General features: G+C 36.4%; 1 protein-coding gene across 10 annotated transcripts in view; it reads left to right on the forward strand.

Moving 5' to 3' along the window:
* Positions 1-15,952, forward strand: part of LOC149575589 (myosin-11-like) — a 329,180-nt gene that overhangs the window by 19,296 nt on the left and 293,932 nt on the right. For all 10 annotated transcript variants that reach the window (XR_016360188.1, XR_016360187.1, XR_016360189.1 and 7 more), the window contains 5 exons: positions 8,395-8,523; positions 8,794-8,937; positions 9,463-9,608; positions 9,718-9,874; positions 10,053-10,111. Coding sequence is in view for 7 of the 10 variants with exons in the window: in XM_089815351.1 (XP_089671477.1) it covers positions 8,395-8,523; positions 8,794-8,937; positions 9,463-9,608; positions 9,718-9,874; positions 10,053-10,111 (635 nt within the window). In the remaining 3 variants the exon portion in view is untranslated. The remainder of the gene's footprint in view (positions 1-8,394; positions 8,524-8,793; positions 8,938-9,462; positions 9,609-9,717; positions 9,875-10,052; positions 10,112-15,952) is intronic.

Below are 15,952 nucleotides of genomic sequence, written 5' to 3' on the forward strand. Positions count from 1 at the left end.
AGTCAAAGTTAAGTAGGAGAAAATACAAGCAATATTGGATTGGCCGCTACCTAGAAATGTTTCTGATTTACAAGATTCCTTGGGTTATGTTCTTACTGATAGAGATTTGTTAAGGGATTTTCTCAATTGGCAACACCACTCACAAATCTCACTAAGAAGGGTGCTTTCAAGTGGTTCGATGGTACTTTCCAAGTGTTAGCACTACCGGATTTCTTTAGGTCTTTTGTTTTGGAGTGATGCTTCAGGAGAGGGTATAGGTGTGGTGCTTATGAGTATAGGTAATCGAAGGAGCATGAGAGATTGTATTCCTCCTATGATAAAGAGATGTCGGTGATCATGCACACTTTGGCAAAATTCAGACAATACTCAATAGGTGGAAGATTTGTGGTGGGAACATACCATAATAGCTTGTGCTATTTTTTGGAGTAGAAGGAACTGAATGAGAGGCAAAAAAAGCGGGTGAGCAAGGTTTAGGTTAATGATTTTGGCATCGAGCATGTCAAAGGGAAAAATAACTTTCTAGCTGATCCACTTTCCAAGAGGCCACCTATTTCTACTTGCTGCACCATATCAGAGATTTCAGCTGATTGAAAATCTCAACTTCTAGTTCAGTATTCCAAAAACACTTTTGCTTGTGAGATTGTTGATGGACAAATTCAGAAAGATAGGTGCAGAGTTATTGATGATATAATATATTATAAAAACAAAATCTATCTATTTCCTGAATCTAAACTTAAGGTCAAGATTATGTAGGTTGTACATGATACGTCTTCATTCAGTCATCTAGGTTATTTTAAGACTTATTGACATATTAGAGAGAGGTTCCATTGGAAGGGCCTCAAGGATGATGTCTTTCAACATATCAGGGAGTGTTTGACTTGTTAGCAGAATACACCTGAGCACACGTTGCCTGCTGGTTTGTTGCAACCACTATCGGTACTTGGGCAGAAATGGGAAATTATGTCTATGGATTTTATCACCAGACTATCGAGACTGCAAGGTGAGGATTGCATCTTTGTTGTGGTTGACAAGTTCACTAAATATGCTCACTGTTATGCCATTTCAATTGATTGGACAACCTCTCAAGTAGCATAATTGTTTTTTTGAGAGGTTTTCAAATTGCATGGTCTACCAATGACCATTGTTAGTGACAGGGACAACATGTTTCTTAGTGCGTTGTGGCAAGAATTTTTTAGATTCGTAGGGACAAAGTTGACACCTAGTACCAACTACCATTCTCAGATAGACGGGCAAAAAATGGTGGTAAATAAATGGTTAGAGCGTTATCTCCATAATTACGTAGTAGGACAGCCAAGAGCATGGGAAAAATAGTTGTATTTGGGAGAGTATTGCTATAACTTTACATACTACATGACTACTTGCATGTCACCTTTTAGAGCTCTCTACGGATACAAGCCACTATCTTTCCTTGAGCTAGCATTAGAGGACAATAAGACTTCGTTGAAAGATTGGTTACAAGATCTGTAGAACGTCCTCCTTGTTCTCAAGGAAGTATTCAACATGCTCTAATTCAGCAAAAGATTTATGCTGATCGCCATAGAACCGAGAGATCTTTTGAGATTGGACACATGGTGTTTCTACACCTCCAACCATACAGGCAAAGCTCACTGAAAAGAAGTGGTTCAGAAAAACTTAAGCCCAAATTTTATGGACTATACATGGTAGTGAGGAGAGTTGGTGAAGTGGCCTAAGGACTAGAGTTGCCAGATGACAACCGAATTCATAATGTCTTCCACGCTTCATGCCTCAAGAAGGTGATTGGACAGCATATTTTACGTTCTCTTGAGTAAAGCTACTCTTGACAACAGTATCTTGAGTGGCTTTACTTGTTCTATGAATATCTTTCAATATTTATCAGATATTGAAAAGAAGCTACTCTTGATAAAACATTGCACGCATTCTTGGCAAAACTTGGCATCAAAGACTTTGAGAAACATGGAGTTCTGAAATATCAGAGTGAGCTTTATAGTCTAAATGCTATTTAGTCCTTTCAAGTATGCTTCAAAAATTGAGGAAAAATACAAGCAGAAAGAAAGGAGAGATTATTTCATGAACAACAGATCGAAAGGTGAAAGTAATAAACCTGCAGGGAGACAAACATTCAAAGAGTCATTTCCCATTTACCAACAAAGAAGGAATGGGGTGCAAAGAAGACACGACAAGATACAAGTATGTGGTGTGAAGTTCATAAAAGTGTCTCTCATAAAACTAAAGATCGCAGAACTATAATGAATCTAATGATGCAGACACATGTAAAAGATGTTGAGCCTGAACCAACAAACTCTTGTGAGAAAAAAGATAATGAACATGTCACTGAGGCGGACCCATATGTTATGGTTGCCAATTGCAAAAATATTGCCTCGTGAGGATGAGGAGAGATTTTTTCATTCATAGATGTGGTTGGAGGAAAGGTTCCACACTTTATTGTTGATAGTGGTAGTCAAAATAATTTAATTTCTGCTGAGACTGTGAAAAGATTAAATTTGAAGACAACAATACACAAACAACCCTTCTCTATGTGATAGGTATGCTGAGGGCAAGCTATTCAAGTGAACAAGCAATGTCGTCTTCCATATCTATCAAATGATTTAAAATGAGGTAAGTTGTGATGTAGCTCCTCTAGATGTTTGATGTTTTGTTGGGGTAGCCATACAGGTATCAACATCATGGTGTATATCGATCTAGACCATGTAGTGTGACAGTCAAACTTGGTGAATAGAAAGCACTGAATACCAGAGGTAAGTCCTGCACAATCTACACCTTTAATTAGTGCAAAGCAATGTAGAAGATATTTGTATCACTTATGATTCGTCCCACAGGAAAAAAACAATTGTCTGTAACTCAGATGCCACGATGACCACTATGACAAAGCGATAAAGACCAATGGACCAAATTTTGACAAAAAGTCATAATATATTTGAGTTACCAACTAGGGTTCCATTACATTGCCAGTTTAAGCACTGTATTGATTTGATACCAGTAACACCATTGCCTATAACCAGAATATAGATCAACATTAGAAAATGATGAAATCAAAAGTCAGATACATAAGTTATTTCAGAAAAGACACTTTCGTGTAAGTGCTTTGCCATGTGGCAGCCCAATTGTTCTTGCAAAGAAAAAGAATGGAACACGGAGACTCTGTATTGACCACCTTGCATTGAGTAATGTCACAAAAGACTGTTATGATAGTATGATATTTAATTGCAATTAGAGCATAATTATTTTGTGCATCTACTAAAATTTTGGAAGCTGTACTTGAATATCCATGTTGTTGAGATAATTGTAATTATTTCTTAATATCCTCCTTGTTGACTTGGAATATTAGTTGTATTGGCCTTCATAAACAATGCAATTTGAAAGTTAAACTACTCCGGACACCATAAACTGAAAATTATTATTAATTAGAATTTGTTACAGAAATACAGGTCCATTACAGATATTTTCCATGTGCAACGACTTCTGCAATAACTTCTAAGCTCCTACTGCACATCCACACTAGACAGGACAACCTCACTGAGTGTGGAACACCTGAAAAGCCCAAAAATGCACTGTAAACCCTCCAGACTTGCACTGTATGATCTTGATGCCTATAAGAGATTATACATAGCCAGATGACAATAAAGCATTGCTACTCCTACAATCTACTCTGTAGCAAACTCCAAACCTATACTAGGAACTCTGAAAACTACTCTAACAAACCCTGCAACCAAAACACTGAAAACTGCCGAAAGTGCCGACTCTTTCTGCACAAATACAACCTCTAGATGGGATTACTCGCTGTAATATAAGTCCTCCCATCTTCAGATCACCTGAATTCTATGGAAATCCCGTCCGCAACCCACCATATCCAATGCTTTACCAGCCACTGAAGAGATACAATTTATAAGTTTTGTGGGATCAAAAGATGAACATGCAATAATGTCGAACTGACAAATTTTCTTGTTATATATGAAAATGGCTCAAGCGGGTGTCCAAGGTTCCAAAGCCTTAAATATAGGATCCTCATCAATTAGTTGCCAAAAATCACCCTTGACTACTATTTTTTACCAGTTAGCTTCGTTGGTTACAAAAAGGCAAAAATTAGTTATAGGATTCTCTATTCCTACAAGCGTTCAAAAGACTCCAAAAAGTCCTTAAGCCAAAAAGAGTAATTTACTATTCATTTTTTTATTTAGTTTAATATTCGTGCACACAAAATATGAAAATTTCATTGGAACAAATAAAATATTAAATTTGTTTTTTCCAAAGCTGTCTCATGGCCGTGGCTTACCATTTTTGATTACTGAGAACATTCTATTTTTAATAAGTGCTATTTTTTAGAATAAGTGACACGACAAAGTTCTCCTGATGCAGGAAGGCTATGGGCCTTGGATTTTGTACTTGATATATTTTATTGTTCCTTTGGATGTCATTGCAATCTGGAAGATTGTTAGGGTAGAGTGATATTTAATTGCAATCTGACTTTAATTATTTAGCGTCACCAACAGTCTTGGATGGATATTTGGATATCCATGTTCAGAGGTTTCATTTATAATAGCATTTATAAAGGAGATGGAGTGGGCAGTGGAGATTACAAAGTTATTTTAGCTTTGCTCTGCTGAGGTATACAAATTGAGTAGTGGCACATCTTGCAAGTTTTTGGTGGGTCTATATGAGTTGGGTTGAGTTTGGATGCCTACTTTGGGGTATGGGGCACTTGGGAGGTAATAGAAGTCAAAGATGCTGCCTATAATTAGTATGGAGATTCATGGCCTCATCGAAATTTACTTTTACCATTCTTGGAAGAGCCTCTTCATTTTGGACGGGAGTTTTTGCATTTTACAAATGGTTTGATGTCATGCTGTTTTGGGAAGCCATTTGTGATATCCCACTCCCATTTGTCTGTGAACTGGAGGCACGGAATAGTTGTTTTGTCATGCTATTTTATAAGTGCATAGGTGTTGTGGGAATGATCTCAGATTGAAGGCAGTTAGTGTGTTGCATATGTATTTTATTCTTGAATAATTGCGCCTCTCTTTGATTGTGGAGTTTTTTTTTTGCAGAAAGGGTTTCTCCATGTGCATCCCACTGTAATGTTTTTGAACTTTTTATTTTGCTGAGTTTAAAGTTTAAACACTCGCATAATATTTTGTGGGTAGTTACATTGTTGCATAAATGCAAATCAGATTTGCATAATTTGATTTTTTTTTTCATTGCAAGCGTTCTTTATGGTTCTCCATGTACATCCACTGTTATGTGTTTCAAGTTTTTATTTTGCTGATTTCGAACAGCCATACAATATTTAATGGGTAATCCATTGTTGTATAAATAATAATCAGTTTTGTACCCTATTTATAAGTTTTCATTCTAGGTTTTCTTCATGGTTCAACAAGAAATATAATGAAGTGTCAACTAGTGTATCACACTCTTTAGAATGGAAATTTGTATTCAATCAATAACCTGTAATTCTAAAACTATGTCATCAGGTTTATGTTTGTGTTTGATTTCAGCTAAGAAAAAATTAGGAACAAGCTCATCAACTTATACAATACAGGAAACATTTGTGAGTAAATTCAAATTATACTAGTCAGCAAATTTTATCTTATTAAATAGAGTAAAAATAAATTTGAAGTTAGATGTTAAAATATAAATGAATATAAAATAGTAATAAAAAATATTATAAGTAAAAAAAATAAAAAATAATTTTTTCCCCCTTTGTAAGATGCTGGAGGTCACAAGGGGGGACGTCCTCCCCATTTAACATATATTCAACTTAGAAGCCACATAAGTCAGTCAACTCAACATAGAAACTACATTAATCCCACTTTTGGGACATGAGAACCTTATGGCCTTGCTACTCGAGCAGAACCCAATTGATAATAAGTTTCAAGATATTAGAAGTAAGAAAAACTTGATGAACTCTCTCTTCTATATCAAATTGGTTATGGATAACCAATTTCCGTTTTTGTTATGGATCACCAAGGAACAACTTAGATCTCAACTATAGATTTAGAATCTGGTGTTCCTCATGTGTGGAGCACCATATTTCTAATAAAACAATATCGAACTTTTACCTGTAAAGTAGATAATAGTTTGGACAATTATTATAATTTTTGTCCTTTTTAATTTTCCATCTACCCTTTAAGTTACTCCAGAAATCCACTTGCATATGGATTTGTCTGATTTATATTGAACTTACCATTTAATAGATGCCCTTGTCAATCACAAACCATTTTAATTTATATCCAAGATAGTTTTAAGATCAACAATATATTGAAAACTTACGTTCATGTATAGCAACAGTTTTTGGAAGAGATTGTGTTGGAGTTTTTGCCTCAATGTTTTGGATCACATTCTGTGATCCATCATCAGGACAAAAGAGAGCTGAAGGATGAGTAAGAACATGTGATCAATCTATGTTCTTACTCATCCTTCAGCTCTCTTTTGTCCTGATGATGGATCACAGAGTGTGATCCGAAACGTGATGCAAAAACTCCAACACAATCTCTTCCATAAACTGGTGCTATACATGATGGATTGTGGAAAATTGATGTCTTTAACTTACATTCATGTCAATTCATTGTTTGGGCGAGGCACACTATCTACAATGACTTCATACAAAATTGGAGGCGGCAAGAAACGTGGGAAAGGATATGGTTGGTTTGTACTAAAACAATACCTTTAAACAAATTTTAGATATATACAGCCATATACCCCAGATGATGTTGGCATTGGTTTGTCTTTAATTCTATACAGGGTTCCTTGAAAGGAAAAGCACCAAACCACTTCTCCCAAAGTTTTGGGGTCATTTTGCTAAGTTCCTTCAACATGGTTCTCTCAAGTGCCCTAGGGTGCTCAACTCATTCACCCGTGTCTGTTTGGGGTACGGTTAGTTCACTGGGAGGATCTCCCTCGCAATTCAAAGTTTTTTCTTGAAATTTTCAACTTTAACAGAGATGAGTCAGCTATAGTACCTGTGGTACTTATTTAGTGTGAAGTTCAAAATTATCCTTAATGCTAACTTAGCTCAACTCTTCTGAAAATATAATCTGTTACCACTTAAAGGTACTGGCTTTGTTATCATGTAGAATGTAGATGAAATGCCAAATAATTATAAGGTAGACTGGTATTTCACCCACTTGGATGAGGGGTGATGTTACAAATCTTCTTCACACCTTGGGGTTACAATGAGTTGTATATGCATTTATGACTATATTGTTTTTATGATGCATATTAGGAGGCAGAAGAAACAAGGGTTATGGACAGTGCTTTTCTTTTTGTCACTATTAGTTTTTTTTTGTGGGAGTTGGAAGGTATTAATGTTATTATCTTTATGTGAATAATAGGGTTTGTTATTATTTTGACATGATTGGTTTTTGAGCATTGTTGCATAGATTTTTCCAAGTACCCATTATTGGACTCCTTGGATCAAGTCATATGTTGGGCTGTTTTATTAAGTCAAATCTATGGAATACCTCAGCTGGTGGTTTCTACTTTACTCCTATAATTTCCATAAAGTTAGTTTTGGGTTCAGTGGAACTCACTTAAATAATTTCCATAGATTTCTCACTTTTTATGTGTATTTGGGGTGGAAAGAGATGGTCTGTAACAAACATGACAGAAACCAACTTATGGAGGCTCAATAAAATCCTATGATGGTTAGCTTGCACATTTTTAAGAGCTTCTTTGTCTGTGGTTTACATTTAGGATCTCTTCAGAATTCATTATAGATGGATTTTGTTCGCAAGTTAGTTTTGTCATACATTATCAAAAAAATAGCCATCAGATACAAGGACAATTAGATCCGATTGCAATGTTCAACTATTGCAATCGCCAGGACACTAGTTAGGATGTTGCTTGGGTACAATTTTCAGGAGTGGTTGAGGGTGCTTAGAGCCTAGACAATGTTGTGTCCTAATTCTTACAAAATGTGGTCAGAGAATCTCAATTGACCTATGCAAAGCAGCTAGAAGCTTTCCAAAAAGGCGAAGGGGGAAGTAATACCTGATCATTGTGTTCTCCTAAGAGTTCTAGTTTTGGCTTCTCCAAGGATAAATCTTTTTTTCTGGGGCTGATATTCTTCTACTTTACAGGTAAAAGTCCCGTATGGTTGTGGTAGAAATATGGTGCTCCACTCATAAGGAAGACCAGTTTCTTAATCTCTGTGGAGATCTAGACTGTTAATTGGTGATCAATAACGAATATAGAAATGTCATGGAAGGTTTTGTTAGTAATATATAAAAGCAAATGAATCATGGACAATCTTTTTCTACACCTGTCAGATACATCCAATTACAGTTTTTTGTTTTCTAGAAATGTATAGGCAATAATGGATGTGCATGGTTTGTTTTCTTCCTAAAATGATGTTCTCCTTGAGCTTTATTTTAACAGGCAACAGAAAGAAACATAGTTGCTGGGTCAAAGGTGTGGATTGAGGACATAGAGTTGGCATGGGTGGATGGTGAGGTGATTGAAGTTGTAAATGGGCAAGCTAAAGTTCTTTCAAGTAGAGGGAAAATGGTAAATGTTTCTGCACATTTGATTAGACCATCTTGCTTGACTTGCATAACTGTGGGCTATGGTCCCTTGTTTTATAAAACTTTATTGTGAGTGAATGAATGTCTTTGCCTATGTTAGGATATGCATGATCCTTTTCATTGGTACAGAAGTGTCAATTTCTGTTTGTAATTATGGATGATATTAAAAGCTTTATTGTTACATATGGATTCTAGGTTGCCATGATTGGGGCTGAAGAGTTTGTATTTTTTGGTTGTTTAACTTTTGATGCAGCTGTTAATTGCTATTCAAAAGGTGCATCCCAGAGATCCAGATATACAACCTGGAGGAGTAGATGATATGACTAAACTGGCCTACTTAAATGAGCCAGGTGTTTTATATAATCTCAGGAGAAGATATGAACTGAGTGACATCTATGTGAGTCATATGAATATATAATCTTTCTTTTTGTTGCAATGGAAGAAAAAAATTCTAGCATTCATGAGGTCATGTCAATAACATTATTTTGTTGGAGAAGTTCTGGAGGCTGTTTCGTAGAGGTTCCTGGCAAATAAATTTCTGTTGGTTTTGTAAAATTAGCTTGCAGTGCAATAGTAATTTTTTGAATTTCAATGATGTGTCATCGTGGCGAACACTCCTTACATGGCCTTTGCGTGTGCATATTGATAATTATGCGATTTTATATTGATGTCTTGTGAGCATTTAGTAATTAATGTTGTAATGAACTTGTGGTAATAGGCAATCTTATATACCATTGCAATAAATGACAATTAAATTTTAGATTATAAGAAATATATAGTTGTTTCATCCCTATCTTGCAATGGTTTCATATGGTTTTCTCCATGTCAAATGGCTTCCTGGATGGCTTATTTCTATAATGTCTTGAATAATTAATGATAGAGCTTTTTTTGTTTCTAATGATTTCTTTTGCAATGGAGGTAGACATATACAGGAAATATCTTAATTGCTGTCAACCCATTTACGAAGCTTCCACATCTATATGATGCTCACATGATGGAGCAGTATAGAGAAGCCCCCTTTGGAGAATTAAGCCCCCATGTTTTTGCAATTGCTGATGCTTCATATCGGTAAACTATTCAATCACTGAATGGCATCAGATACTATGTTTTGTTGGCTGATTACAGATGACAGAAAACTTTACTTTTCTTTTTTCTCATTGTGATATTGTCATTACAGGGCAATGATCAATGAACAATGCAGCCAATCAATCCTGGTTAGTGGAGAAAGTGGAGCAGGAAAAACAGAAACAACAAAACTCATAATGCAGTACTTAGCCTATATTGGTGGTCGGTCTGTGTCAGATCATAGAACAGTTGAACAGCAAGTTCTGGAAGTAAGAATTTTTCCTGGAGTTTTTAGGATCTATGTTGAAGCATGTTTTCTTTGGATACCAACTAAACCTTTCTTGACAGGAGTTGAAGTTGCCACATATATCTGATCTTCTGGTTCATTATATGCTAAAAGTTTGTTTGGGCGTCTCTGTACTTATGTTGGTTTTTTGATTTCTCCAGTCAAATCCGCTTCTAGAGGCATTTGGCAATGCAAAAACAATTCGAAATGATAACTCAAGGTGAATTAAGTTCATATACTAGTTTTGTCTTTGTATTGCACTGCTACCTACAATTATTTTCCAGTTAATAGAGTGAGAAAAAGTTGCAGCTTAATATGATTTCATATAAAGACTACTTGCAGAGGAACTTTACACTTAAAGTTTGGATACATTTTGTATTTATTGATGATAACTAATCTTTATAGAGATGAAAGGATCATTATATAAAAGTCTTTCGACAATGTAATATTGATTTGGACTGCATATTGTTGAATTTAGCCATTGCTTAGATGATTGGATTTTGCACCTAAAGTGTATTTTTTTTTGGCAATTCCAATACACATTTAGAGAGCATCTTGTGATAGTATTTGCAATGTATTACAGCCTTTTCACTTGTTAGAAACTTAGAAGTTTGTGACAAGTATTTGTTTTTTTCCTACGTTATACCTGCTTTCCCTCATTATGATAGATACCCTTTCAGTGCAGCTAGGTATTTTAAACACAATGGTTCTCTTGTGTTCTGAAAGTTTGAGCACTGTTCCCTAAAAATATACAATGCCTCTAGCACATTTAGTTTAAGTTTTCCAAATCTCATGAATATGATACTGTTACAGATGCAGACAGTGAAATTCTGAGCAAAACTTATGCGTGTATATATATAAGCAATACAACATAGAATGTTGAAAAGACAATTCATCAATCTGGTAATGAGGACAATCTTGTAGAAATGATATGGCTATGTATGCATGCATGTTAGCAACTAGTAAGTTTTAAGCTCCAGTCCTCCAAGTCTCATGAATATGACACAGTTACAGATACAGGGATAAGAAGTTTGAGCTAAACACACACACACATCTATGTTTGTGTGTGTGTATTTAGACACCATAGAAATGAGACTCGGACTTGGCACACAGACTTGGCATGGCTGACTCAACTAAGGACTTGGGACTGGTAAAAAACTTGGAATGGCTCAATGAAGTAAAAAATCCATGAAATTTAGAAGATTTCAAGGATTTAGAAGTTGTTTAATGCACCCTTAATTAAATAAATCTCAAAGACAATAGAACCAAATAAATCTTATACATTGATTGATGCACAACATACACTGCAATTTTTGAGGTGGAACCTTCCTTGTTTTGATACTCCTTTCTGCACTCACTCTTTTAATTTGGCTTCTAATAGGAATATACATAAATAATACACAAGCCAAAAATAAAGGCAACTTTGTAAATAATATAGGGAAGATATAAGTTCTATTCTCAAACATAATGAAGTCCTCTATGCGTAGGCATTAAGAAGACCTGTGAGGATTTCAATGTCTAGAAATGTTGGTTTTCTGATTAATTGAACAATGTTGTTTATATGATACATTCCTGTGTTTGGTGAATACTTTTGCAAATCTCATTTTTGATTCAAGTTGATATTACACGGTAAATTATACCTTAAGCTATTCCGGTAGTATGCATTGTTGTAATCTACACAACTTATCAGAACAGAAGATAGGTGCAACAACATACAACATTTTAGAGACATGAATTTTCTTCTGTCCATGATAGCAAAGTGTGTATTTCTATCACAATAATAGAAAAGCTTCTATTATTAGTTAATGGTTATCTGTTTGTAAGCTATTGTAATTATTAGAATGTTTCTAATATTTAGTTAGCTATAGGTAATTGTAAGTTTTCTTTTATCTAGAATAGAAAGTTTCTATTCTTTACGATCATTTTCTAAGGAAACATCATTCCATTCTTTTGTATATATAGACCTTTTGGTCTCTGTTAATAATAAGCAAGTATTTTACCAATTATATCGTAATATGGTATCAGAGCAAATAATTTAAACTTTTTCGAAAAATTTATAATTCCTTTCCAAGTTATTTGCCTCAATTTTTTGAAATTATTTATGAGATTTTCTCTACAACCCGTCTAGGGTTTCTATTTTTTGTTGTTGAGAAATTCGTTTGTTCAAACCTGAGTTTCAGCTAGGATTTTTTGGAGACAAAGTCTGCAAAATCCTTTTTTTCTCTAAGCCCATAACCTCTATGCAATTTGCGATCTCTTTGTCATTGGAAAATTGTAACTTTTTTGTTTGCAAATCGCATGTAGATAACTCGCATCCAAAGCAGAGCGGGCTCGGAAATCATTGAATCTACCCAGGAAAAGGGTCATTTTTCTTGTGCAAGTTTGCATGGTTCATCCTACGTGGCTGTTTGGAGGTTTTTTGTGTTGTTTCTTGCAGTCGTTTGTTGCCTCATTTGCACCCATCTAAGTTGCATAATCTGCCGATTTTGGCATTAAATCTCTGATCTTCAGTGTTCTCTACCTGTGGTCGCAATCTGTTTTGCTTGAAACCCTAAATTTTGAGCTCGAATTCTTTTTCTGATTATAGATTCTTGGTGGGTTTTTTGAGAGCTTAATTGTATTGTCATCCCATTTTTTTGGGTGCCTCAATTTTTGAGCCAGTGGATCAGTTAACCAACATATTCTTTTTGGGTTTTCCAAGCTCTTTTCTATGTACCCCTTCAAATTTTCAGGGTCTTCCATTTTTTGCCTCAAAGAACGTGCCTTCACACAGATTTTCATGTTTTTCATTGAAAAACGTGCTATGACATCTTTGACTAATATTCCACTCGAGGGCATTTCAAAATTCAATGGTCGGAATTATAGCACATGGAAGTAGCAAATACTAGCAATCTTTGAATATCGGAATACCGATCAAATTGGTTTGGGTGTTACAAAGCTTTCGACTATAACAGGTATTGATCAGGATAAATGCGATCTCAATAACCCGGAGGCGGTAATGCTTCTCAAATTATCCATTGCTAATGATCAACTCCCTCAGATTCCATCCAATAAAACAACTGCTGAGATATGGGAGCATTTGAAGAAACTTTATGAGACATCAGACAAAAGCAAAGCCTTCTTTCTCAAGAACACTCTATTTTCTATTATCATGGATGAGCGGAAATCACTCCAAGAACATTTGAATAGGATTCAGGAAATCCATGATCAGTTGCATGCCATTGGACACAAGATGGAGGAAGAGGATATTGTGGTCATAACCCTCAAAAGTTTGCCCAAGTCGTATGAGCATTTTATCGAGACTCTCAACATCACTTCTACTGGTGTTGATATGAAGTTTAGGGATATCTGCACACTTTTACTTTAGCAAGATCAGTGGAAACAACAGTTAGGTAGCAGTTCTAGCTCCCTCTCCACAGAGCAAACCTTTGTTGCTAAATCCTTTCAGATGGATAAAGGCAATTTTCAACAATCTTCTCAACATAAATCATCTACTCTAGCTTTAGAAGGCTCTCGAAAGAAGAACATTCAATGCAACTATTGCCACAAGTTTGGTCATATGAAGGTTGAATGTCTTAAATGCTTAGGTGCCCAATCTAAACAATCAGGTTCATAGCCCAAAGCAAACAATGCAGAGCACACTGAGCAGACAAAATATGCCTTTTACTCCTTCATGGCTAAAAGACATGTAGAGCACGTGAAGTTGTCTGCCTGGTACATTGATGCAAGTGCCTTTCCATCATTTTACCCATCGCAAAGACTTGTTCACTGACTACCAGCCTTATTCAAATTCTGTTATTTTTGGTGGCGGAGAAGAGTACACCGTTGTCGGCAAAGGCAACATTAAGATTCAGTTAGCAGGGAGGAATCTCATTTTCTTCGATGTGTACTACATTCGAGGGATGGAATTACATTCTCCACATAGTTAGGTGTCACCTTCAATTCACATCAGTGCACCATCATTGATTGGGTGACTCAGTTAAATGTTGCAGTGGGTCTTGAGGATCATGGTCATTTCCAAATTATTGATTCTTGTGCTTCTCGGGACTTAGCTATGACTGCTCGGTGGTTTTCTATTAGCACACTTTGACATCAGTGGTATGGGCACTCAAATGTGCTTTCTCTCTCTTAGCTTGCTCAGGAAGAGCTTGTCCTCGGTTTGCCAAAGATTTAGATTCAGCAGCTAGGAGTTTGTGATGCATGCCAAGCTGAGAAGCAACATCACACACCTTTCACTAGTGGCGATTCATGACACGCTTCTCAGGTACTTCAGCTTGTTCATGCCGATATCTCCGGTCCTATGGCCACTCCTATTCTCGGGTCCAGGTATTTTCTGTTGTTTGTTGATGATTTCAGTAGAAAAACGTGGGTGTATTTTTTTAAAAAGAAATCTGATGCATTTCTTGTATTTCAGAAATCTATTATTACTCTTAGATTAGATAATGGGGGAGAATTTCGTTCTAATGAATTCTCTAGCTTCTTGGATACTCATGGCATTAAACGCTAGTTAAACTGTTAAACACACCCCACACACCACAACAGAACAATGTAGTTGAATGTCGGAACAAAACAATCACTGAGATGGCTTGATCCATGTTCGAACACAGATATGTTCCGAAGAAGTTTTGTGTAGAACCAATTTACATTGGAGTTTATCTTTTGAATCGGTCACCCACAGTGATGGTCAAAGGTAAGACTTTGAAAGAGGCTTGGTTAGGTTGCAAGCCTAGAATCAGTCACCTGAAAGTTTTTGGCTTTCTTGCTTTTGTTTGGATCCCTGATGTGTCACGCACCAAGTTGGATGCCAAGAGTTAGACACTCATGCTTGCTGGATACAATGGTCTTCACAAAGCCTACCACTTGATTACCACTGAGACATCTTGTCTCCTGTATAAGCGTGATGTAGTCTTTGATGAGTAGTGAGGACCATTCATGCTTGTTTCTCCAGTTTCTGATCCAGCAGACCAGCCTATGAAGGCTCACGATTTGGGAGTTAGGCATTCATAAGGTCCACCTGATGGGAGGGCTCCAACAGCTCCAGTTATACCATTGATCCCTGTATAGACGCCGCCAGCTTCTCTTGCAGGATCACCACAATTTGTAGATGCTTTACTTGAGTTTGATTCAGATTCTTTTGACGATGAACCTGATCACCAAGCATCTCCTGACACTAATGTTGGTTGTTCTCCTCTTTGGCCTAAGTGGTGGGCTAAGACACTTGTGGATCTTCTTGATGATGAGCTGATTGATGGGAGAACTATTTGGAAAAAGAACATACCTACAGAGTTTGTTAACTTTTCTCTCATGGCCAACATTCATAGTGTGTTTGAACGTCAAACATATTCCGAGGCTAAAGGAATTCTAGAGTGGGAACATGCCATGACATTTGAACACTAGAGCTTGCCAAAGAATAAAACTTGAGTCCTTTCTGATCTTCCCCTAGGGAAGAAACCCACTGGCACAAATGGGTTTACAAAATCAAATACAAATTTAATGGTACTTTGGATAAGTACAAAGCTCATTTAGTTGCAAAAGGCTTTTCTCAGCGTCAGGGCATTGATTATGAGGAGAGCTTTGCTCCTACTGCAAAGATGAGCACAATCAGATTAGTCCTAGCCCTGGTAGCACAGTTTGACTGGAAGGTCCATTAGATGGACGTCAAGAGCGTTTTCCTGAATGGTGATCTCCATGAAGAGGTCTACATGACCCAATCTCCTGGTTTCAAGGTTGCTAGTAAAGACCATTAGGTTCTCAGCTTGGTGAAAGATCTCTATGGCTTGAAGTAGGCCCCTCGGGCATGGTACATGAAAATTGATAAGTACCTCAGTGATCAAGGCTTCAAGAGGAGTTCTTTAGACTCAAATTTGTACATCAAGACTACTGACAGTGACATCATCCTTCTGGTTGTTTATGTGGATGATTTGATCATCACTGGCAGTTTGATATCTTTGATTCAGGGAATCAAGCAGAATTTATGCCAATCTTTTGATATGACTGACCTTGGGCTCATGCATTATTGCCTAGGTGTTGAGGTTTGACAATAGTCTTCTGGTATATTCAT

The sequence above is a fragment of the Cupressus sempervirens genome, chromosome 2, assembly GCF_028749045.1.
Source record: "Cupressus sempervirens isolate cs-2001-9-10 chromosome 2, ASM2874904v1, whole genome shotgun sequence".
NCBI lineage: Eukaryota > Viridiplantae > Streptophyta > Pinopsida > Cupressales > Cupressaceae > Cupressus > Cupressus sempervirens.